The sequence below is a fragment of the Salmo salar genome, chromosome 09, assembly GCF_965601325.2.
Source record: "Salmo salar chromosome 09, fSalSal1, whole genome shotgun sequence".
NCBI lineage: Eukaryota > Metazoa > Chordata > Actinopteri > Salmoniformes > Salmonidae > Salmo > Salmo salar.
Genome location: NC_138299.1, coordinates 95,020,538 through 95,046,311, shown reverse-complemented (window position 1 = coordinate 95,046,311; position 25,774 = coordinate 95,020,538). Strand labels below are relative to the sequence as shown.

The 25,774-nt window shown below is 49.6% G+C and overlaps 1 protein-coding gene across 1 annotated transcript; it reads left to right on the top strand.

The window, feature by feature from the left end:
• The first annotated feature begins 979 nt into the window (after window positions 1-979).
• On the top strand, window positions 980-25,774 carry LOC106612215 (uncharacterized). Its single transcript, XM_045724154.2, has 12 exons — window positions 980-1,183; window positions 3,079-4,062; window positions 8,863-8,924; window positions 14,890-14,992; window positions 15,363-15,448; window positions 15,699-15,799; window positions 16,399-16,469; window positions 16,696-16,803; window positions 17,836-17,906; window positions 19,509-19,626; window positions 20,541-20,705; window positions 22,311-25,774. Exons 2-12 carry the CDS (start codon window positions 3,586-3,588, stop codon window positions 24,528-24,530), a joined length of 3,582 nt encoding a protein of 1,193 aa, XP_045580110.2. The 5' UTR covers window positions 980-1,183; window positions 3,079-3,585; the 3' UTR covers window positions 24,531-25,774.

Below are 25,774 nucleotides of genomic sequence, written 5' to 3'. Positions count from 1 at the left end.
GGCTTTGAAGAATTAGAGCAGTTTGCTGGTGAAGAGTGGGCCAAATTGCCAGCAGAAAGGTGCAGCAAGCTCATTGATGGCTACAAGAAGAATTTGCCAGCGTTATCTTGGGAAAGGCTGTGTAACCAAGTATTAGCTCCGGGGTGCCAATAATTGCCTTAATGCCATTTGTTTTTATTTTCAAATTAAATTGTAAACTTTAGTTTACAAAAATAAAATTGGTTCGGCAATGTTGAAAATACAAAAACCAGGTGTGAAGACCAAAAAAAAATTCAGTTTCAATTTATTTTAGAAGAAATAGGGAATTATTTAACAAAAGTGCAAGGGTGCCAATATATTTGGCCACAATTGTATCTATACATTTTATCCTAATAATGGCAATTTCTATATCATCTCATAAGTACTCTTTTTATTCACCATTATGTGTTGGGGCAGCAGGTAGCCTAGTGGTTAGAGCGTTGGACTAGTAACCGAAAGGTTGCTAGATCTGAATCCCTGAGCTGACAAGGTAAAAATCTGTCGTTCTGCCCCTGAACAAGGCAGTTAACCCACTGTTCCTAGGCCGTCATTGAAAATAAGAATTTGTTCTTAACTGACTTGCCTAGTTAAATAAAAGTGTGTTAGTGTGTAAGCCTGTTGTAAATGTGTCCAGGCATTATAAATGTGCTCAGGTATGCAGGGGAAACCACTGGAGTGATTAGTGTAGTACCTGTTTGACCATCACATGGGAAAGTTGGGATGAAATAATGCAAGAAGGTCAGAGCCACGTTCAGTTGCCAAACGTATCGAACGTTGCAGATATATATTCATGCATAGAGCCGCCGTGATTCCTTATTCTACATGTCAGAGTGGCATGTTTGTTCTACATAACATATTTCTATCTGAACGTTCCAAAACGTTGAGTCCTGAGGTGCGCGATCCTGGGCAAATCTAAACGACGCGGCGGCGCGCCTGCGCGTTCCTTCAGCGCTAGGAAAGTTTTCCTGCAAATTGAGCAGAGCAGAGTAGAACACTTCAAACTGCGGAGCAGCACAATGCATTGGCTTGAGCGAGGAGGCATCAAGCAACAGAGAACGAATTAAAACAATACGTTTTTCATTGAAGTTTACAACAAGAAAGAAGGAATTGTAAAATAACTTTGGGTGTTACCTTTGGAAAGTTGGATATCGCATCATAACGCACTGTAAGTAGCATGTGTTTTTGTTTTTAGTGATTTTCTTTTTGCAGGAAAAGCTGGAAATAACCACGATAAACCGAATACGATAAACTAGAGGATTGCTTTGTAAATTTAAGTCATTATTGCAATTTCTCTATAGCCTAAACAATTGTCTTTATAAAGTAATTTAGCCTACATTTAATTGAGAAAAAACATGCAGAGATGATCAAATTCTGAATATTCACGGTAGGCCCATGCTACCTAGGTGGCTGAGTGTTTTTAAATGAAAGAAAGTCTATTTTAGGAACTGACACCGTTTTAGATTAAATCTGTCAATTGAATGTGTTTGTTTTGGGGGTGTCCACACAATCTCTTCATTCCTCCTTGAATTAAAACCATCAGGCTATGAACTATCTTCGCCTACTTCTCCCAAATTATGTATTTATTTAACATTGTTTACTTTTGAAGAATGACTGTCTTGGCTGTATAGTAGGAAAAAATAGTAATTTACGGTTGGCCTAATCAGAGATGTAAGGTCTTTGGCTGTGTTTAGACAGGCAGCACAATTCTGATCTTCTTTTGAACGTATTGTTCTTTTTGACCAATCAGATTAGCTCTAGAAGAAAAATCTGATGTTGAAAATCTGATATGATTGGTCCAAAAAAGATCAGAATTGTGCAGTCAGTCTAAAAGCAGCCTCTGTTGCGCGCTCATGCCGTGCAAATTGAAACAACTAACTTGGCATTGATTACGGGCCTCAGAGCGCCATTGTACCCGAGAGTTGTCATTCATGCAAAGAAAATCACACGAGGAGCCCCACATGTTGCCATTATGATTGAATAACTTATATTTTCAATCCAATTAATTAGAACATGCACTTGAAACCTTACTGACTCGTTTGTATAATTGCAGGAAAGGCCTATCCAAAACTCCCCATTGGGTGCATGATGCTTATTGCTAATTTTCAGAATCTGTTTAATATTCGTGACCGGACAAGTCCTATCTGAATAGAATCTAGTCATATTAGACACAGACAATGTGGGGGCGTTTTCTGTAACACCTTTCCGTGTGAGAGAGAGAGTAGATCACCTGTTTCTCTACACCTCTCTCCCATTTGCAATAATTAGAAGGTAGAGCAGCAGGCAGGGCGTGTGTGTGGACTTGAGGCAGGCATCAGGGTGAAACAGTGCAGGATTACACATGCTGTTCTCTCTCGCTCTCTCTCTGTCTTTCTCTCTGTAACCTGACTGAAGGTAACATGTTTCAGACTGTGTAACAAACAGCCAGTTAGATCCGCTGTAGAGTGATGAACAGAGATATAACAGGCATAACCATGCTGGTAATTAAAGGACTAGCCAGGTGTGGGCGAGTTAGTAGCTTGCGGGCCAGCACACTGGAATATTCCAAATGCTTCTTGAAAAACCTTAAATACCGGTGTTAGTCTGGTACAGAGTTTTACTCAAAGAATACAGATGGATAAGACATACTTTTATTATTTGAAAATGTGGTTTGTCAATCACAATCAACAACATAAGTTACACTGATTCCAAATGACATAGGTTGATGTAGGCTAAGGCTCAACCTTTTTACATCAGCTTATCAGAAGGAGTGACAATGGAACACTTGGCTTCTGAATCTCAGAGCATCTGATGTCATCTCAAATGTGTAGTAACTAAAACATATGAAGATGTTAATGTCAAGCCCAGGACCAGACTAGACAGGGCCTGTATTTATAATGTCTGTCTTTAAATAAGTCATGTGATCGTGGAGACTGGATGAAATGCTTCATTACATTGTCTGATACCCTATACTGCTGAATAGCCTATATTGGTATAATACAGATGGCATGAGCAGTATTCTGAGGTCTGTCTGTCTATTGAACCTTCCTGGGAGCTGATTTCATTGTGTTGTTGTTTTCCTAGATTGGAGGGACTGACTGAGACTTGCACCACTGTGAGAAGAGAATAGAGAGAAGACACCTTGGTTGAGTAGAGACTGTACTCGCCCGTTGGGAAGCACCCTAACAAGCATTAAAGCTACACCCTAACTAGCCCCTATAGCCTACATTTCAATATCCATCTATCTGTGTTGAACTCTGGCTATCTGCACTGTTAGACCACAACCAGTCCCAGTCCTAAACCCTAGTTGAGCCCTATCCTAACTCCCAACTAGCCTCCATGCTCTTCAACCAGTCCTAAACCCTAGTTGAGCCCTATCCTAACTCCCAACTAGCCTCCATGCTTTTCAACCAGTCCTAAACCCTAGTTGAGCCCTATCCTAACTCCCAACTAGCCTCCATGCTCTTCAACCAGTCCCAGTCCTAAACCCTAGTTGAGCCCTATCCTAACTCCCAACTAGCCTCCATGCTCTTCAACCAGTCCCAGTCCTAAACCCTAGTTGAGCCCTATCCTAACTCCCAATTAGCCTCTATGCTTATCAACCTCACCGTGTCCATCAAGGAGTCCCGTGCCTTTCATGGAACGCCACCCGCCAGCCCTCGCGGTGTTGCGCCCCTCATCTTGGAAGTGACAGCCATGGATACCCTCCCTCTCCTTCCTGGCGCTAAACCTGTTCCCCTACCCCTCACCCCTGCTCATACTCCTCCTCCTCCCCCGCCGCCTCCTCCTCCCCCACCTCCCTCCTCTCCTCTAACCCATATGGACTCGGCCCGTCACAGCCGGCTAAGGAAGCTGAACTGGGAGCAGATCCCTAAGGAGAAGGTGGAGGGGAGGAAGAGTGTCTGGAGTGGAGCGGCTACGGAGGAGGAAGAGTTCCCTATAGATCTACACTCTCTGGATGAGCTGTTTAGACAGAAGGACAGTAAACCTCAGGACAGACCCGGCAGTTTGAGATGGAGGTCTGTGCTGATGCGATGCAGTTCACCCCAGGACAAAACCACGGATAAGGTGAGAGGATTGGAGATGGGTGGGAGAGGATGAGAGGACTGGGGAGGATGAGAGGACTGGGGAGGATGAGAGGACTGGGGAGGATGAGAGGACTGGGGAGGATGAGCGGACTGGAGATGGGTGGGGGAGAGGACTGGAGATGGGTGGGGGAGAGGACTGGAGATGGGTGGGGGAGAGGACTGGAGATGGGTGGGGGTGGGGGAGAGGACTGGAGATGGGTGGGGGAGAGGACTGGAGATGGGTGGGGGTGGGGGAGAGGACTGGGGTGGGTGGGGGAGAGGACTGGAGGTGGGTGTGAGAGGACTTGGGATGGGGAGAGGACTGGGGATGGGTGGGGGAGGGGGAGAGGACTGGAGGTGGGTGTGAGAGGACTGGAGATGGGATGGGATGGGGAGAGGACTGGGGATGGGATGGGGAGAGGACTGGGGATGGGATGGGGAGAGGACTGGGGATGGGATGGGGAGAGGACTGGAGGTGGGTGTGAGAGGACTGGAGGTGGGTGGGAGAGGACTGGGGAGAGGACTGGGGATGGGATGGGGAGAGGACTGGGGATGGGAGGGTGAGAGGACTGGGGGTGGGTGGGAGAGGGTGAGAGGACTGGAGATGGGTGGGGGAGAGGACTGGAGATGGGAGGGGGAGGGGAGAGGACTGGAGATGGGTGGGAGAGGATGAGAGGACTGGAGATGGGTGGGAGAGGATGAGAGGACTGGAGATGGGTGGGAGAGGATGAGAGGACTGGAGATGGGTGGGAGAGGATGAGAGGACTGGAGATGGGTGGGAGAGGATGAGAGGACTGGAGATGGGTGGGAGAGGATGGGGAGAGGACTGGAGGTGGGTGGGAGAGGACTGGAGGTGGGTGGGAGAGGACTGGGGAGAGGACTGGAGAGGACTGGGGATGGGAGGGTGAGAGGACTGGGGGTGGGTGGGAGAGGGTGAGAGGACTGGAGCTGGGTGGGAGAGGGTGAGAGGACTGGAGATGGGTGGGAGAGGATGAGATGGGTGGGGGAGGGAGGGTGAGAGGACTGGAGATGGGTGGGGGGGGAGGGTGAGAGGATTGGAGATGGGTGGGGGGGAGAGGGTGAGAGGACTGGAGATGGGTGGGAGAGGATGAGATGGGTGGGTGGGGGAGGGAGGGTGAGAGGACTGGAGATGGGTGGGGGAGAGGACTGGAGATGGGAGGGGGAGGGGAGAGGACTGGAGATGGGAGGGGGAGGGGAGAGGACTGGAGATGGGTGGGGGAGGATAAGAGGACTGGAGATGGGTGGGAGAGGATGAGAGGACTGGAGATGGGTGGGCGAGGATGAGAGGACTGGGGGAGGGTGAGAGGATTGGAGATGGGTGGGAGAGGATGAGAGGATGGGAGGACTGGAGATGAGAGGACTGGCGATGGGTGGGTGGGAGAGGGTGAGAGGACTGGAGATGGGTGGGTGGGAGAGGGTGAGAGGACTGGAGATGGGTGGGAGAGGATGAGATGGGTGGGTGGGGGAGGGAGGGTGAGAGGACTGGAGATGGGTGGGGGAGAGGACTGGAGATGGGAGGGGGAGGGGAGAGGACTGGAGATGGGAGGGGGAGGGGAGAGGACTGGAGATGGGTGGGGGAGGATAAGAGGACTGGAGATGGGTGGGAGAGGATGAGAGGACTGGAGATGGGTGGGCGAGGATGAGAGGACTGGAGATGGGTGGGCGAGGATGAGAGGACTGGAGATGGGTGGGAGAGGATGAGAGGACTGGAGATGGGTGGGAGAGGATGAGAGGACTGGAGATGGGTGGGAGAGGATGAGAGGACTGGAGATGGGTGGGAGAGGATGAGAGGACTGGAGATGGGAGGGAGAGAGGACTGGAGATGGGTGAGAGGATTGGAGAGAGGCCTGGAGAGAGGAGTGGAGATGGGAGGGGGAGTGGAGATGGGTGGGTGAGAGGATTGGAGAGAGGACTGGAGATGGGAGGGAGAGGAGTGGAGATGGGAGAGGAGTGGAGATGGGAGGGGACTGGAGATGGGTGGGGGAGGGGGAGATGACAGGAGATGGGTGGGGGAGGGTGAGAGGATTGGAGATGGGTGGGAGGGTGAGAGGATTGGAGATGGGTGGGAGAGGGTGAGAGTACTGGAGATGGGTGGGAGAGGATGAGATGGGTGGGTGGGGGAGGGTGAGAGGATTGGAGATGGGTGGGAGGGTGAGAGGATTGGAGATGGGTGGGAGAGGGTGAGATGGGTGGGGGAGGGAGGGTGAGAGGACTGGAGACGGGTGGGTGGGGGAGGTGGAGAGGATTTGAGATGGGTGGGGGAGGGAGGGTGAGAGAACTGGAGATGGGTGGGGGAGGGAGGGTGAGAGAACTGGAGATGGGTGGGGGAGGGAGGGTGAGAGAACTGGAGATGGGTGGGGGAGGGAGGGTGAGAGAACTGGAGATGGGTGGGGGAGGGAGGGTGAGAGAACTGGAGATGGGTGGGGGAGGGAGGGTGAGAGAACTGGAGATGGGTGGGGGAGGGAGGGTGAGAGAACTGGAGATGCGTGGGGGTGGGGGAGAGGACTGGAGATGGGTGGGGGTGGGGGAGAGGACTGGAGATGGGTGGGGGGTGGATGAGAGGACTGGAGATGGGTGGGCGAGGATGAGAGGACTGGAGATGGGTGGGCGAGGATGAGAGGACTGGAGATGGGTGGGAGAGGATGAGAGGACTGGAGATGGGTGGGAGAGGATGAGAGGACTGGAGATGGGTGGGAGAGGATGAGAGGACTGGAGATGGGAGGGAGAGAGGACTGGAGATGGGTGAGAGGATTGGAGAGAGGCCTGGAGAGAGGAGTGGAGATGGGAGGGGGAGTGGAGATGGGTGGGTGAGAGGATTGGAGAGAGGACTGGAGATGGGAGGGAGAGGAGTGGAGATGGGAGAGGAGTGGAGATGGGAGGGGACTGGAGATGGGTGGGGGAGGGGGAGATGACAGGAGATGGGTGGGGGAGGGTGAGAGGATTGGAGATGGGTGGGAGGGTGAGAGGATTGGAGATGGGTGGGAGAGGGTGAGAGTACTGGAGATGGGTGGGAGAGGATGAGATGGGTGGGTGGGGGAGGGTGAGAGGATTGGAGATGGGTGGGAGGGTGAGAGGATTGGAGATGGGTGGGAGAGGGTGAGATGGGTGGGGGAGGGAGGGTGAGAGGACTGGAGACGGGTGGGTGGGGGAGGTGGAGAGGATTTGAGATGGGTGGGGGAGGGAGGGTGAGAGAACTGGAGATGGGTGGGGGAGGGAGGGTGAGAGAACTGGAGATGGGTGGGGGAGGGAGGGTGAGAGAACTGGAGATGGGTGGGGGAGGGAGGGTGAGAGAACTGGAGATGGGTGGGGGAGGGAGGGTGAGAGAACTGGAGATGGGTGGGGGAGGGAGGGTGAGAGAACTGGAGATGGGTGGGGGAGGGAGGGTGAGAGAACTGGAGATGCGTGGGGGTGGGGGAGAGGACTGGAGATGGGTGGGGGTGGGGGAGAGGACTGGAGATGGGTGGGGGGTGGGGGAGAGGACTGGAGATGGGTGGGGGAGGGAGAGTGAGTGAGAGGACTGGAGATGGGTGGGGGAGGGAGAGTGGGTGAGAGGACTGGAGATGGGTGGGGGAGGGAGAGTGGGTGAGAGGACTGGAGATGGGTGGGGGAGGGAGAGTGGGTGAGAGGACTGGAGATGGGTGGGGTAGGGAGAGTGAGTGAGAGGACTGGAGATGGGTGGGGGAGGGAGAGTGAGTGAGAGGACTGGAGATGGGTGGGGGAGGGAGAGTGAGTGAGAGGACTGGAGATGGGTGGGGTAGGGAGAGTGGGTGAGAGGACTGGAGATGGGTGGGGGAGGGAGGGAGAGTGAGTGAGAGGACTGGAGATGGGTGGGGTAGGGAGAGTGGGTGAGAGGACTGGAGATGGGTGGGGGAGGGAGGGAGAGTGAGTGAGAGGACTGGAGATGGGTGGGGGAGGGAGGGTGGGTGAGAGGACTGGAGATGGGTGGGGGAGGGAGGGTGGGTGAGAGGACTGGAGATGGGTGGGGGAGGGAGGGTGGGTGAGAGGACTGGAGATGGGTGGGGGAGGGAGAGTGAGTGAGAGGACTGGAGATGGGTGGGGGAGGGAGGGTGGGTGAGAGGACTGGAGATGGGTGGGGGAGGGAGAGTGAGTGAGAGGACTGGAGATGGGTGGGGGAGGGAGGGTGGGTGAGAGGACTGGAGATGGGTGGGGGAGGGAGGGTGGGTGAGAGGACTGGAGATGGGTGGGGGAGGGAGGGTGGGTGAGAGGACTGGAGATGGGTGGGGGAGGGAGGGTGAGTGAGAGGACTGGAGATGGGTGGGGGAGGGAGGGTGAGTGAGAGGACTGGAGATGGCACCACAGACAAGGTATGGGATAGGAGCGCAGTATGAGTTAGTGCCAGTATGTGTGTGCATTCAACAGTGGTATGTTGTTGCTGTGCCACGACAACAGCATGCTGGCTAGAGGCAGACACTGACTAGGTGTAGTTTAAACTGGCACTGACTGGCATTGAGGCGAGGTGTAGTTTAAACTGCCAGGTAGCCTATATTGATAGCATGTGGTGTCTGTAAAGTTGAAAGAGATACTGCATATACCACACAGGAGGTTGGTGGCACCTTAATAGGGAAATACGGGATCATGGTAATGGCTGGAGCGGAATCAGTGGAATGGTATCAAACACATTGTTTCCATTCTCTCTGTTCCAGCCATTATGATGAGCTCTCCTTCCCTCAGCGGCCTCCACTGAGATACCGGTATACTACTGACTGTTATTCCAGCTTGATCATAGCATCTGACATGTTCTCTGTGTCTGTGTTTGCAGGTCTCACTACTGGACTCCAAACGCAGTATGAATGTTGGAATATTTCTACGTCAGTTTAAGACGTAAGGATCCCTTTCCTCATCACACACTTTCATTTTTCTAAGTATTTATCTGGAAGGTCCTAGAGAGCATGTGCTGCTCTGGTATCAGAGGTCAAGCACCATGAATCAGAAAAGCTCTTAGAGTCTGTAGTAGGAAGTACAAGGGGCCGGGATAGTACCCAGGGGAACAACCCTTCACACTATCGAGGAGTGGGAAGTGTGTGTGTGTGTGTGTGTGGGGGGGGGGGGGGTTTCTAAGTGTGAGGGGACAGGGGGTGTCAAGAAGGTAACAGGTGCAGATGAAATGGCATCCTGCCTTAGCAACTGGACTGTAGGGGGGCACAAAGTGGTAGGGGGATAAGATGGTGACCTGAGGGGTCAAAGTTGACACCTGCTCAGACCGTTAAGGAGAGCTGCCCTTCAGTAAAGACTGTCGGACACAGGCTTGTGTCCCAAATGGCACCCTACTCCGTTTACAGTGCACCACTTTTAACCAGGGCCCTGTAGCGAATAGGGCACCATTTGGGACGCACGCCTTTGAGACGCTGATCCTCCTCCTGTAGAGTTCATGAGTCTGGAAACACAAGGTGAAAAGTCTGTAAATTACTAGTCCTGAAAAGTCATAACATTTCTTGTAAAACCAAGGGTGGCGCTTTTCTATAGCTTGATGTTTTCACTTTTCACTTTTATTTTATGTAGAGTTTAGATCGTAGGTTTAAAATCGGTGTACTGTTTGGAATGTCTTTGCTGTTTATGCTGTGTCTGTGTGTTGGCCTCTGTGGGTCAGATATGGTTGGTGTCTGTGTGGGTCAGATATGGTTGGTGTCTGTGTGGGTCAGATATGGCTGGTGTCTGTGTGGGTCAGATATGGCTGGTGTCTGTGTGGGTCAGATATGGCTGGTGTCTGTGTGGGTCAGATATGGCTGGTGTCTGTGTGGGTCAGATATGGCTGGTGTCTGTTTGGGTCAGATATGGCTGGTGTCTGTGTGGGTCAGATATGGCTGGTGTCTGTGTGGGTCAGATATGGCTGGTGTCTGTGTGTTGGTCTCTGTGGGTATTAGTATTGCACGGTATACCAAAATGTTGGTACTTCTTCCGATACCAGAACACGGTTAATTACTGAAATGTGTTACTTTTGGTACTTCTGTCAAATGTGTCTCACGTCGTCTACTGATTTAGAGAGGATCAAGTCAATCAGCGCAGCCGATTACCCTTATAGAGCGAGAGCACCATGCCTGCTCCACAGCCTCCACTTACTCATTGCTAGCTCCAGCCTATCTGAAGAACCAATGAACTCACTGGGCTGCATCATGTTAGCTCCCCTCTTATACTGGCTCTAGTCTGTCCTGAGGAACCACTGAACTAACTGGGAGTCTGGACTGTATAATGTTAGCTCAGTGGAGAGAGCGGAGGAGCGGGGTGACGTGAGAGAACTTGGGAAGGTTGAACACCAGACGGGCTGCGGCGTTCTGGATGAGTTGTAGGGGTTTAATGGCACAGGCAGGGAGCCCAGCCAACAGCGAGTTGCAGTAATCCAGACGGGAGATGACAAGTGCCTGGATTAGGACCTGCGCCGCTTCCTGTGTGAGGCAGGGTTGTACTCTGCGAATGTTGTAGAGCATGAACCTACAGGATCGGGTCACCGCCTTGATGTTAGTGGAGAACGACAGGGTGTTGTCCAGGATCACGCCAAGGTTCTTAGCACTCTGGGAGGAGGACACAAGGGAGTTGTCAACCGTGATGGCGAGATCATGGAACGGGCAGTCCTTCCCCGGGAGGAAGAGCAGCTCCGTCTTGCCGAGGTTCAGCTTGAGCTGGTGATCCGTCATCCACACTGATATGTCTGACAGACATGCAGAGATGCGATTCGCCGCCTGGTTATCAGAAGGGGGAAAGGAGAAGATTAATTGTGTGTCGTCTGCATAGCAATGATAGGAGAGACCATGTGAGGATATGACAGAGCCAAGTGACTTGGTGTATAGCGAGAATAGGAGAGGGCCTAGAACAGAGCCCTGGGGGACACCAGTGGTGAGAGCGCATGGTGCGGAGACAGATTCTCGTCACGCCACCTGGTAGGAGCGACCTGTCAGGTAGGACGCAATCCAAGCGTGGGCCGTGCCGGAGATGCCCAACTCGGAGAGGGTGGAGAGGAGGATCTGATGGTTCACAGTATCAAAGGCAGCAGATAGGTCTAGAAGGATGAGAGCAGAGGAGAGAGAGTTAGCTTTAGCAGTGCGGAGAGCCTCCGTGACACAGAGAAGAGCAGTCTCAGTTGAATGCCCAGTCTTGAAACCTGACTGATTAGGATCAAGAAGGTCATTCTGAGAGAGATAGCAGGAGAGCTGGCCAAGGACGGCACGTTCAAGAGTTTTGGAGAGAAAAGAAAGAAGGGATACTGGTCTGTAGTTGTTGACATCGGAGGGATCGAGTGTAGGTTTTTTCAGAAGGGGTGCAACTCTCGCTCTCTTGAAGACGGAAGGGACGTAGCCAGCGGTCAAGGATGAGTTGATGAGCGAGGTGAGGAAGGGGAGAAGGTCTCCGGAAATGGTCTGGAGAAGAGAGGAGGGGATAGGGTCAAGTGGGCAGGTTGTTGGGCGGCCGGCCGTCACAAGACGCGAGATTTCATCTGGAGAGAGAGGGGAGAAAGAGGTCAAAGCACAGGGTAGGGCAGTGTGAGCAGGACCACCGGTGTCGTTTGACTTAGCAAACGAGGATCGGATATCGTCAACCTTCTTTTCAAAATGGTTGACGAAGTCATCCGCAGAGGGGGAGGAGGGGGGGGGGAGGGGGAGGAGGATTCAGGAGGGAGGAGAAGGTAGCAAAGAGCTTCCTAGGGTTAGAGGCAGATGCTTGGAATTTAGAGTGGTAGAAAGTGGCTTTAGCAGCAGAGACAGAAGAGGAGAATGTAGAGAGGAGTGAGTGAAAGGATGCCAGGTCCGCAGGGAGGCGAGTTTTCCTCCATTTCCGCTCAGGAGTTTTCCTCCATTTCCGCCACTTGGGAGTCCCCCCCCCCCCCCAAAAAAAATATGCAAACCATAACGCTAAATATTGCTGATTATCACCAAAAACATTATTAATTCACTTTGTTTCCTCCGCCTCACGTCTCTCCCAGTCAAGATCATCTTTGCTCGAGCCTTGAACGGACTCTGTCTGTGAATGATGTCATGGGTCTTAGAGACCGCTCACACATTTGTAGAAGGAGAGCTTGCTTCTTCTATGCAATTGTTGAACAGTACAATACAATAAGTCCCACATGGAAGGATAAACAGAGTTTTTCATCTGTAGCTTCTTGAAGTCAGCCAAAAAAAGCTCAGTAACTCCTATTCAATATGCATTCATAGGCTACGTCTTGATTCACCCAGTTTAGATAGAAATTTACCATTCAAATAAATGATTACCATTGTGATGTGGTTAGATTGATTCATTAATGCATACATTTCAACAGATCATTTCAACAGATCTTTGGCTAATATGACTTGTTTTTTTTTGCTGTGGTATCGAGTATCGAAGTCAAAATTCTGGTTTTGTGAGAACACTAGTGGGTATGACGGTAGTTACCAGGCAATGCCCTCTTGCAGAGTAGGTATGTTGTCATGCCCCTTGTGTACTGCACACAGAGTTCACAGAGATTCAATTGTGCGCATCCTAGTTGAAGAGCGCTTTTCTCTCTCTAAACAGCATATGTCAGAACATGTAGTTGAAAGCCTTTATGAAGGGAGAAGAGCCTCTCCTATGGACAAAAACGTGTCTTCTTACATGGAGCTTGTTTGTCTTGTGTGAGTCACAAAGTACTTTTAGATTTGCGACATGGGTGGAAGTCGTTTGATTGGCCCCTTCGTGAGACACTATGGCATTAATACGTGTGCTACTTCCCTCTACTTTTTCATTATGCTCTATTTCAGCTGTGGAGACAATTATTGTATCCAGCATTCAGTTCTGCATAGAAATAACAGGCCGCAGGCTACAAAGGCAAAAACATTTTATTGAACTCTTTTGAATCAGGATAATCCCAGTTGAGCCATGTGTATTTTCACTCCTTAACAAAGGTTAGTGTTATCTCTGATTCAGACAGGCAGAGCCATGGCATTAGTAAACACAGGGCCCGACAGGCAGAGCCATGGCATTAGTGAACACAGGGCCGACAGGCAGAGCCATGGCATTAGTGAACACAGGCCCGACAGGCAGAGCCATGGCATTAGTGAACACAGGGCCGACAGGCAGAGCCATGGCATTAGTGAACACAGGGCCGACAGGCAGAGCCATGGCATTAGTGAACACAGGGCCGACAGGCAGAGCCATGGCATTAGTGAACACAGGGCCGACAGGCAGAGCCATGGCATTAGTAAACACAGGGCCCGACAGGCAGAGCCATGGCATTAGTAAACACAGGGCCGACAGGCAGAGCCATGGCATTAGTGAACACAGGGCCGACAGGCAGAGCCATGGCATTAGTAAACACAGGGCCCGACAGGCAGAGCCATGGCATTAGTGAACACAGGGCCGACAGGCAGAGCCATGGCATTAGTGAACACAGGGCCGACAGGCAGAGCCATGGCATTAGTGAACACAGGGCCGACAGGCAGAGCCATGGCATTAGTGAACACAGGGCCGACAGGCAGAGCCATGGCATTAGTGAACACAGGGCCGACAGGCAGAGCCATGGCATTAGTGAACACAGGGCCGACAGGCAGAGCCATGGCATTGGAGTGAACACAGGGCCGACAGGCAGAGAGGAGAAATGTAAGAGAAAGACCGAAAAAGGGGGGCATATAGGGGAGAGAGAAGGGAGGAAAATATGTAATGAAGGGGGGAGAAGTAGGAAAGAGGAAAGTCAACAAAATAGTGGGGAGATGGAAAGAGAGGAAAAGCCAGGGAGAGAGGAAAAGCCAGGGAAAGAGGGGGGGAGAGTGAAGGAATGGTGAAAGCTGTGTGATGTAGGTAGTGATGAAAGGAGAGATGTATTTCTAATGGGCTCCTGGAGGGGTTGAGCTGCAGACTTGTGTCATTTGGAGGAAGTTCGAGTTGGGGAGAGGTCATACAGTCAGGGACTGGCCAGTTTCTGCTCTCTCTCTCTCTCTGTCTGGTGATACCTCAACCTCTAAGGACCGCTGTGTGTTGGTGTCTACATATGGTGTTTGCCGAAGTGTCTGTGTTGAGCGCCTGTGTGTGTTTTATCTCTGTATGTGTATTTGCTCAGGGCACATGTCATGCTGTGTGTCGCCAACGTGGCGTCAAATGCCTTTTCCCCCAACAGTCAGTCAGATAAGAGGTGATAAGCTTGACCATGCGTGTGCATGCACCAAGCAGAGTAATCAGAGAATATCAAACCCATGACACCATTCCACACCCCTGCATGATACCCCCTCCGCTATTCTACACCCCTGCATAATACCCCCTCCGCTATTCCACACCCCTGCATGATACCCCCTCCGCTATTCTACACCCCTGCATGATACCCCCTCCGCTATTCCACACCCCTGCATGATACCCCCTCCGCTATTCTACACCCGTGCATGATACCCCCTCCGCTATTCCACACCCCTGCATGATACCCCCTCCGCTATTCTACACCCCTGCATGATACCCCCTCCGCTATTCCACACCCCTGCATGATACCCCCTCCGCTATTCTACACCCGTGCATGATACCCCCTCCGCTATTCTACACCCCTGCATGATACCCCCTCCGCTATTCTACACCCCTGCATGATACCCCCTCCGCTATTCTACACCCCTGCATGATACCCCCTCCGCTATTCTACACCCCTGCATGATACCCCCTCCTCTATTCCACACCCCTGCATGATACCCCCTCCGCTATTCTACACCCCTGCATGATTTCTTAAATAATTAGTGTTCTCTTGAATCACCTCAGTATATCAGTAACTTCCATCCTCTGTGGCTAAAACTCCGTTTCCCTAAACCCCGCAGACGTGTGTGTGTGAAGTGAGGTCACCATAGAGCTGATGTGTGTCATGTGTCTACAGGGCTGTCCAGGAGATAGTTGAGGATATCCGGCAGGGGGTCGGGACCCGCTACGGGGCTGAGAAACTGTCTGAGCTCTGCAAACTGCTGCCTGACGCAGACGAGGTAAAGACTCTGCTCTGCGTCCTCTCCGACACACCGTAGCTCCTACTGCAACACTGACTAGCCTGTAACCCCCCCCCCCACCCCTCTATTGGGTGATGGGGGTTCTACCACTGGACTCATCCTGGGTGATGCGGGTTCTACCACTGGACTCATCCTGGGTGATGGGGGTTCTACCACTGGACTCATCCTGGGTGATGGGGGTTCTTCCACTGGACTCGAAAGCAAAGCTTTGAATTCTAAATATTATTTTGGGAGATTCTAGTAAATGAAACCCAGGTGGAATTCCCAGTAAAAGGAATGAGGTTTGTAGACTGTAACAGGAAAGCTAACTGATAATATCTCTAAGCTGTCTGTCTGGGTGTTTATACAGGAGGCTCGCCTGAAGAGGTTCAAGGCAGAACGCAGTGGGCTCGGGGAGTCTGACCTCTTCATGATTCTGCTAGTGGAAGTCCCCAGGTATACCACACAACCTCTAGCACTGTTATCACTTCACTGTTTTACAACTATTACAAACCCTAACCTTGAAGTTCAAACTATGTTGCAAAACATGCCAATTTATCGGCTGTTCTCATTTTTGCAGTGACTCCCACCCTCAACACACTATAATGGCTGATTCACTGACTTTCCACTCTGTGCTGATGTGTGTCTGATGATCGATAAGGCTCTGACCACTCTCATCCTCTCCTCCCCTTTTCTCCACCGTTAGCTTTCGTCTGCGTCTGGACGCCATGATCCTGCAGGAGGAGTTTGACCCTGCCGTGACCTCTCTCTGTCTGGCAGCCAGATGTCTGAGGGAGGCGGCCAGAGGTAAACCATCAACAGGGGCTTTTAGTAAATGGATATGTCCCAAATGGTGCCCTATCCCCTATATAGTGTACTACTTTTGACCAGGTTCCATAGGGCTCTCCCATAGGGAATAGGGTGCCATTTGGGATGAACCCTAGGTCTGCTCTACTCCCTATCACCGCCCCTTCAAACTCTTTTGTGGCTGTTCCCTTCCGTACCGTTCCCTTCCGTACCGTTCACTTCCCCTTTTAGTGCTCTGTCTTGTTGGAGTTCAGTATGAAATGGTGGAAGTTATTTAGTTTTACTCTAGACTACTACTCATCACCGTCCCTTTAACCCCCTTTGTTGCCCATCTACTTCCCATTTTTAGATACTACCAATACATCCCAAATGGCACCCTATTCCCTACATAGGGCACTACTTTTGTCCAGATCCCTATGGGCCCTGGTAAAAAGTAGTGCACTATAAAAGGTATAGGGAGCCATTTTGGACACAGACATGGCCTACTGCTCTTCATCAGCGCCCCCACCCCTTCAATCAGTTTCCCCTTTAATCAGCGGGGGGTTTAGTTTCCCCTTTAATCACCTGTCTGTCTCTGTGTCTGTCTCTCTCTCTCTCAGAGCTGTTGAGCTGTCCTGAGCTGCACTCTATCCTCCGTCTGGTTCTGAAGGCAGGAAACTACATGAACGCTGTGAGTATTATACTTTCTTTCTTCTCCTTTCTTTTTACCTTTCAGTTGAAAGAGAGAGACGTCCTTTATCTGTGTGCACAATGCTGCCGGTGTAGGACTGGGGTCTGCACTGGGTTCCAGAGCATCACTCTGGCTGCACCTGGGTTTTGTAATGTTGTGTTTGTTTAAGATGGTGTGTGTGTGTGTGTGAGACCTATTTTCACTGACCTACTGTATTTGACCTCAGGGTGGGTACGCAGGCAACGCAGCAGGGTTCCGAATCCCATCCCTGCTCAAGCTGGCCGACACTAAAGCCAACAAGCCAGGCATGAACCTCCTGCACTTCGTGGCCATGGTAAGACCTGATCTATGATCAGATACGTTTTGTGCATAATAGCTGTATTCCTTGTCATCTAAAATGCAAAACTGATCCTACTGTAGATCACCACTCCTACCCTGATGTAGTCAAATATACACCTTCCTAATATTGAGTTGTACCCACCTTTGCCATCAGAACAGCATCAATTCATTCCACAGGGATGCTGACCCATGTTGACTCCAATGCTTCCCACAGTTGTCAAGTGGCTGGATGTCCTTTGGGTGGTGGGCTATTCTTGATACACACAGGAAACTGCTGAGTGTAAAAAAGGAAAAAAACAGCAATGTCGCAGTTTGACACACTCAAAGCGGTGCACCAGGCACCTACTTCCATACCCTTTTCAAAAACACTTCAATCTTTTGTCTTGGCCATTCACACACTGAATGGCACACATACAACCAGTCTCAATTGTCTCAAGGCTTAAAAATCCTTCTTTAACCTGTCTACTCCCCTTCATCTACACTGATTTGAGGTGGATTAAACTGGTGACGTCAATAAGGGATCATAGCTTTCACCTGGATTCACCTGGTCAGTCTGTCATGGAAAAAGCAAGTGTTCATAATGTTTTGTACACTCAGTGCAAGTCACACTGCAGTGAGGAGGAGACCCTTGAAGTGCTTGACTTGAATTTATCTTTCAGTGAAGACTTAAGCTAAAGCATTAATATGCCACATCTAAAGAAACTCTAGATGCAGTTCAAAGACGACGATGAATCCCAGACTACTATTTATTGAAGACTCACAACCATCTGACAGACTGCACATTTAGTTTCCTTTTAAAAACTTGACACTTTGTTATATCGCAGAATTGTTCAATTGGCACAGATGAAACGGGTCTTCAGAATCTCTTTCAAACTATGTGTTGGGTATTTGACCAACCATGAATTATTACATTCACAATAACCATATCAACACACTGAATCGTGACACAATGCAATGATTCAGCCAGAATTATGACGGCTCACTGTGTGAAACAATAGCTGGATCAGCTCTGTCTCTGTCTCCACAGGAAGCGGTGAAAAAGGACCAGAGTTTACTGTCGTTTCCTGGCCAACTAGGACACGTCGGCCCCGCCTCCAGGTTAGTAAGAGCCAATAATACAGCCCCCCCCCCCCCCCAAGTTTAGAAATACCCTCCTTCTTCCTCAGAGCCTGGGCCACATTCATTTGCCAAACATTGTTGTTGCAGATAGAATTGCCATGAATAGAGCCAACATGATTCCTTGGTCTACACGTCAGAGAGGCATATTTCTTCTATGTTACCTATTTCTATCCGAACGTTCCAAAACGTTGTCCTGTTGAACGCGTCCTTGTTCTAATAGTTAGTGTACCTTGGGGCAAACACAGATCTTTACGTGATCTGCTTGTAAAGCAAGGTTTCCATTTCCTTGCTTTTAACCAGTCTAGCAGATCTGTAATTAATTAAAGAGAGGAAGGAAGGAATCTGAAGTGTTTGAACGTGGCTCGTGGTGTTTTGGATGCTTCTGGGGAGCATATGAGATCCGTCCTATAACATCAATACGCCCCAGCAGGCTGCTATCTCACACACACTACGCCCAACAAGAACAGTTTCAACAGGACTGTATTGTGTTACAGTACTGGAGCTCTGTCCAGCTGTTAGTGATATAGCTATCCCCTTGTTTTAATATGGCTCATGACAACATTTCTGTTTCAATCCAATATTACGGCTCTGTTGGGGTTTTGGGTTTGGTTAGCTATGTAGGACACTTAGATTGTGTCCCAAATGGCACCTAGTACTTTTTGTCAATGCGCTATATTGGGAATAGGGTGCCATTTGGGACGCACGCTTACTGTCAGTTACTCTGTGGGTATCGGTGTTACTGTAAGTCAGTCAGGACCTAGTAATGAGCGACAGCCTACTCCTGCTGGGGCGGAGCCAAAGGGGACATTTTGGATGTATTAAGATGTCTGAGGAAAATAACAGCTTTATGTAGGTCACAGCTTAGGAACCACTGCTTTGAGGGAAAATAACAGCTTTATGTAGGTCACAGCTTAGGAACCACTGCTTTGAGGGAAAATAACAGCTTTATGTAGGTCACAGCTTAGGAACCACTGCTTTGAGGGAAAATAACAGCTTTATGTAGGTCACAGCTTAGGAACCACTGCTTTGAGGGAAAATAACAGCTTTATGTAGGTCACAGCTTAGGAACCACTGCTTTGAGTTAGAATCTAAGTAACAGCATCTTCTGAAACAAAGATTCCCATATGGTTTACTTTGCCTCATAGTCTCTTATGGATCGCAGCAACAGGTTGGGTTGTGGTTAAAAACACAAGGTTTTATCCAGAGCCGTACATTTGCAGTTTGGCCAACTTTTGGAGTAGACGCCATCTATTTTTTGGGTCACATAATCTCGCAGCAATCACTTTACTATCATCTATAAAGGTGAACTCCGTGAAATGACGTTGCCACAAGCAGCACTGGAGATATTGAGATAAGCGAGATGCAACACAGTCACAAACAGTATCTGTGCATGTGCACGGATATGCTTCAGCCTGTTCAGTGTGATAGCCAGGGGGTAGTTGAGCCTCGCGCTTCAACGTTCTTAGTTATGGAAATTGACCCACTTATGCTGTTTACTTTCTGCGTCTATCTCATATCGCTGAATCTACCTTTTTAAATGTCATGTCAAGTAATGCATCTCTGGTCTCTGTCTTCCTATAGGTTGTGTGAGGAGTCGGTAGTAGAAGATCTCTCCAGACTCCACATGCGTGTGGCATCCCTCAGGATCAGTGTCCAGACGGAGGCAGAGATCCAGCAGCTCACACGGTCTTTCCTGGAGGTACTGAACTAGATTCTAGAACATGGATTTAGAACACACACTGATCTAGAACATGCATACCGTAAATTCCGGACTATAAGCCGCAACTTTTTTCCCAGGCTTTGAACCTCGCGGCTTAAACAATGACGCGGCTAATATATGGATTTTTCCCGCTTTCAATTTTTTTGTTCTCCTAAAAAACACATTCTGTGACGTGCTCAGTTTTTGGCGGCATGAAGCTTTCATTAGACCAATGAAATTGCCGAACGGGTTAAGGTCAAACAACTTTTTTGTTTACTGTTTTGATTAAATCGAGCGCTCTCAAACTTCCCATCATTCTGATTACGGTAGTCATTTTGTCACCCTCATCATGGCAAAGACACGGAGAAATGCATATGATGCAACTTTCAAGTTGAAGGCGATTTGTCTGGCTGTTGGAAAGGAAATAGAGCTGCTGCACGGGAGCTTGGTCTTAATGAGTCGATGATAAGACGTTGGAAACAGCAGCGTGAGGAATTGACTCAGTGCAAAAAGACAACTACCGGTAAAGCTTACTGCTAATTTTTTACTTTTTGTTACAAGCTGTGTTTTGTTAAAGCCTGTGTAAAGTTCCTTTGTTTCAATGTACCGGTAGGCACCTGTGGCTTATAGACATGTGCGGCTTATTTATGTTCAAAATATATATATATTTTTTCATTCAGTGGATGCGGCTTATATTCAGGTGCGCTTAATAGTCCGGAAATTACGGTAATTATAAACACTGATCTATGGTGTCTAGTGAAGTGAGAATTTATGAACTCACAAAGAACAACATTGAAACTCACATGGCTTTGGTTAACTTTGAGTCTCTTCTCACCTTATTTTTCCTCCTTGGTCAAAACAGTGAGTCTAATCTCCCTTTCTTGCTCTCTCGATCTCCTCATCTCTCTCTCTAGGTGGCAGAGGACCGTCTGAAGGAAGCAGAGGATGACGTGGAGGGGATGAGGATGTCCAGTCAGGCTCTGGTTGAATTCTTCTGTGAGGATGACAGCATCTTTAAATTGGAGGAGGCCTGCAGGGTCTTTCACTCCTTCTGCCTTCGCTTCCAAAGAGCCGTACAGGTGAGACCGACTGCTTTACATCAAACTGTCTGTATGTTTCCCACTACATGGCCAAAGTCCAGATTTTGTCCATATTGTAAACATTTATGAAAACTAAAATGAGCCGTTTGGTCATAATTCAAGGTTTGGGTTAGACTTAGGGTTGGGTTTAAAATCTGATTTTTAAGAAGAGGACGAGGTTGGGCTTCTGACTTTGTAGCTTGGGCAGATAGTTATGAAGACATCAAAACTATGGAATCATGTAGTGACCAAAAAAGTGTTAAACAAATGAAAATATATTTGAGTAGCCACCCTTTGCCTTGATGACAGCTTTGCACACTCTTGGCATTCTCAACCAGCTTCCTGAGGAAGTCACCTGGAATGCATTTCAATTAACAAATATGACTTGTTAATTTGTGGAAGAGAGAAACGACAGTCCGTCATTACTTTAAGACATGAAGGTCAGTCAATCCGGAAAATGTGCAGTTGCAAAAATCATCAAGCGCTATGATTAAACTGGCTCTCATGAGGACCGCCACAGGAAAGGAAGACCCAGGGTAACCTCTGCTGCAGAGGATAAGTTCATTAGAGTTAACTGCGCCACAGATTGCAGTCCAAATCACAGAGTTCAAGTAACAGACACATCTCAACATCAACTGTTCGGAGGAGACTGAGTAAATCATGCCTTCATGGACAAATTGCTGCGAAGAAACCACTACTAAAGGACACAACAATAAGAAGAGACTTGCTTGGGCCAAGAAACACGAGCAATGGACATTAGACCGGTGGAAATATGTTCTTTGGTCTGATGAGACCAAATTTGAGATTTTTGGTTCTAACCGCCGTGTCTTTGTGAGACGCAGAGTAGGTGAACGGATGATCTCCGCATGTGTGGTTCCCACCGTGAAGCATGGAGGAGGAGGTGTGATGGTGTGGGGGGGCTTTGCTGGTGACACTGTCAGTGATTTATTTCGAATTCAAGGCACACTTAACCAGCGTGGCTACCACAGCATTCTGCAGCGATACGCAGTCCCACTAAGCACAAACAAGATGGGATTATCATTTGTTTTTCAACAGGACAATGACCCAAAACACACCTTCAGGCTGTGTAAGGGATATTTGACTGAGAGTGATGGAGTGCTGCATCAGATGTCCTGGCCTCCACAATCACCCGACTTCAACCCAATTGAGGTGGTTTGGGATGAGTTGGACCGCAGAGTGAAGGAAAATCAGCCAACAAGTGCTCAGCATATGTGGGAACTCCTTCAAGACTGTTGGAAAAGCATTCCTCATGAACCTGGTTCAGAGAATGCCAAGAGTGTGCAAAGCAAATGGTGGCTACTTTGAAGAATCTAAAATAGATTTTGATTCGTTTAACACGTTTTTTGGTTACTACATGATTTCATGTGTTATTTCATGGTTTTGATGTCTTCAGTATTCTACAATGTATAAAATAGTAAAAAAAAGTATGCATGTATGTATGTATGTATGTATGTATGACAGGAGTTATAGACTGATGAGGACAAAAACACATAAGATGGAGGCGTAGATGCTGTGCTGATAAATGTATACTTGATGTTTCTTCTTCTACCATAAACTAATGTAACTCATCATGTTCCCTCTCAGGAAAACGCAGAGCGGGAACAGAAGGAGCAGAAGCGGATGGAGCGAGAGCGTGAGATGGTGGAGAAGCGTCGCTCCGTGGCCGTGTGTACAGGGCTGGACCTGGGTGTGGTTCTGGGTCGGGTGTCCCCACTGGGAACCCAGAAGAACCAGGATGACCTGGAGAGAACCCTTGAGAACCTGAGCCACACCTGGAGCCAGCGCAGCCTTAGAACCCAGGAGAACCGCAGGCACTCCCACCACCTCCAGAACTTCAACTCTCATCTCCTCCAAAACAACTCCTCATCCTCCCCTCCTCCTCAAACCTCCTCCACCCACCTCCAGAACTACAACTCTCATCTCCTCCAGAACACCACCTCCGCTCCTCTTCAGACATATCCCCACCTCAACAACTCCTCCAACCTCAGTAATACCTCCATCCACCCCCAGACCTCCCCAGGGCTTCCCTGCCCCACCTACCCCAGCCAGGAGAGGCCATCCCTGGGGACAGAGACCAGGACAGAGCCCTTGGTCCATCAGCACCAACCAGTCCTGGAGACTAAGAGACCAAATCATGAGAGGACAACTCAGACTCAAGTCTCACAAACTCAACATGAACTGACTTCTAACGTCACTCAAACCCAGTGTGGACGTAGATTCAATGTCCCCCAAAACAGGCAGGACATTATTGCCTATGTCACCCAAACCCAACATGGAATTGCTACTAACATCATTGAAAGCCGACTCGCACCAACGGCTCAAGTGACTGAACATGAGCGGACAGTTGATGCCAGCCCTGACCAGGATGTACTGACCACTAAGTCTATGGCCAGTCCTCATAGACACTCCTCCACTACCACTACTGCCATCCCCAGTGTGAGAAGAAATACCATTGGTCTTAGACACAGGCATGACCTAGAGGGGACTGACCCTACCCCTGTTTCTCAGGAGAAACACACAGACTCCTCAGTCAGAGACGCAGCGCATCAGGACCCTGACTTCGCTCCTCTCACACGGTCAACGGTCACTGAGGTGACTGAGCAGCCCTTTGAGAGCCAATCAAAATCATCCATGGCCACTGATGCCTCAGACGGTGTCCAATTGCAGGAGTCTAAGGGAGACAAGGAGACCACACAAGGAACTGGTGGTGCCTTGGAGCTGAGGCTTTCACCTGAGGGGGGAACAACCCAGCAGAGGGAAACAGAATCTCGCTCTACACCAGTAGAACAGAAATGGCTGCCTCCCAGCCTACCAGAGCTGAGCCCACAGCGGGCATATCAATGCCCAGAGGTCTGCAGCCCTGACAGGGAGAGGGACCGGTCATACCCACGTGTGGGCGAAACCCTGGAGTGCCACACCCTGGTCCGAGGCCTGCATTCCTATGACAACCTATCCCCTCCTCCCACTCCAACCACACCTCTCCCCAAAGCCCCACCCAGCCTCTGCTCCAAGTGGAGGAAAGAGAGGCAGGCGGAGACTCCAGGGGCTGGTGCCGGACTTCCAATGGGGAAAGAGGACTCTCGGAGCGGGGGGAACACCCCTGTTGTCCGAGGAGGGGCTAAGAGGGGCTTGGTACCCCGTGCACGTCTGCCTAACGATACAGGCATCCATAGAGCCCGTTTAATTTCCAAACCAGAGATACAGACACCCACTGGCCCTGTCCCAAATCCTAATTTACAGACTACACCACGTTCCACTCGTCTGGCGTCCCCGTCCATACGCAGCGCCTCCATGCGCTCCTCACCCATCACGCGTCCTACTACTACCCAGACAGAGGTGAAGCGGAGCAGTAGCACCAGGAGTGAGAGGAGCCAGGCTGGGGGTGCGAACCAGCAGCTGGCCCCAGGGAAACCCACCTTGACCCGCCGGGTATCAGAGAGAGCTGGGCTGGGGCTTGGACCAGAGAGGGAGAGGACTTCTAGCACCAGCACCACTAGTAGTACAGCTACCACCCAGCCAGCCTTTGTCAGAGGCTCTCCTCTCAGGGTGACCAAACGTCTCGCCCCCACCTCCAACTCTGAGACCCAACACTCCTCTCAACCCCGCTCCACACACAGCCCCTCCTCTGCTACAGCTAAAACCATCCGTACAGCTATTATAGCTGCGGCCAGGACTAAAACGGCCAAGACGAGCCCCGGCACAGAGGCCTCTAGAGCTGCTGTTTCTGCCTGTAAAACCCCCACAGCAACACGGATACCTGGGCCTAAAATGGACCGTCCTGCATCCTCACCCATGTGGAAGTGATCATGGCAGATCATACCACTTTTTCAACTTTATACAGGAGTCTTACTTACACACGTACCTTGTGTGTATTTGGGTCCATTGTACATGTATGTGGGAATCAGTAAATGACTTGTATCAGACCTCTCTGTTCTGGCGGAGTAGGTAGTTACTGGTCCATTCAGACTCTATTCAGCTTGTCCAGAATTGATGGGGCGTTTTCACTTAGGTCTCTCCCATACACTTTCTTGTCTGCTGGGAAGATGACAAAGGACTGCAACTCCAACAAAATGGCTGCCACTACACCACTCTACAGCTGTTCTGTTTTGCATATGGGCTGTACTGTCACTGTAGATAGAAATGTTTTCTGTTCTACACACTACCTCCATCCACTAGTGTCCTGTGCAGTCAACAGGGCACTTCAGGGAGAGACTACCCCCCAACCTGGACTTCGTCAAGCTCCTGAAATGTGTGCCTCTGACCTTGTTCATTTGTAGAAAATCCTTAATTTAGAATTATGTGGCACTGCGGCCTCCTCTGTGCCTTGGTCGTCCAACAGATCATTCTCATCAACTTGTTTTTTTAGGGTGTATGTTGAAAATGGCATTTTTTTTTTTCAAGGGGTTAATTTATTTAACTTTATGTGTGTCCTAAATGGCACCCTATTCCCTATACATTGAGTATACCAAATATCCTAATATTAAGTTGCACCACCTCCCTTTTACCCTCAGAACAGCCTCAATTTGTCAGGGCATAGTGCACTACTTTTGACAGGAGCCAATAGCGCTCTGGTCAAAGGTAGTGCACCATGTAGGGAATAGGAAGCCATTGGGGACCACCATATTTGATCAGTCCAGCTCCTATGTGCGACGTCATTTCTGAGTCCTCAATGATTTGAGTGTGTAGTCTTAGAAGTGTATTTGTAAATGAATAGGTGCATGGACCAGACTCCTCAGACTGTGTGACCCTTCTTTCTCTTCCATTGCTTTCTCACCTCGGGCTATTTGTTTGCCCAATCAGCAATCAATCAGTATGATATTGAATTGATTATTGGTAATCGATTGATTTTGTTGGTTAACCTAATCTTGAATGTGCTCTTCATTTTGATGCACTTTAACAAGTGAAGAGGTGACCTGTTGCTAGGATACTCACTGTAATATTCTACTGCTGATGTTTATATAAAAAAAGAGACTTAAATTGAACGACATGAATTGTAATCCATGGCGACAATGAGTGCATTTGTAAAATAAAATAAAAATGCTAATCAC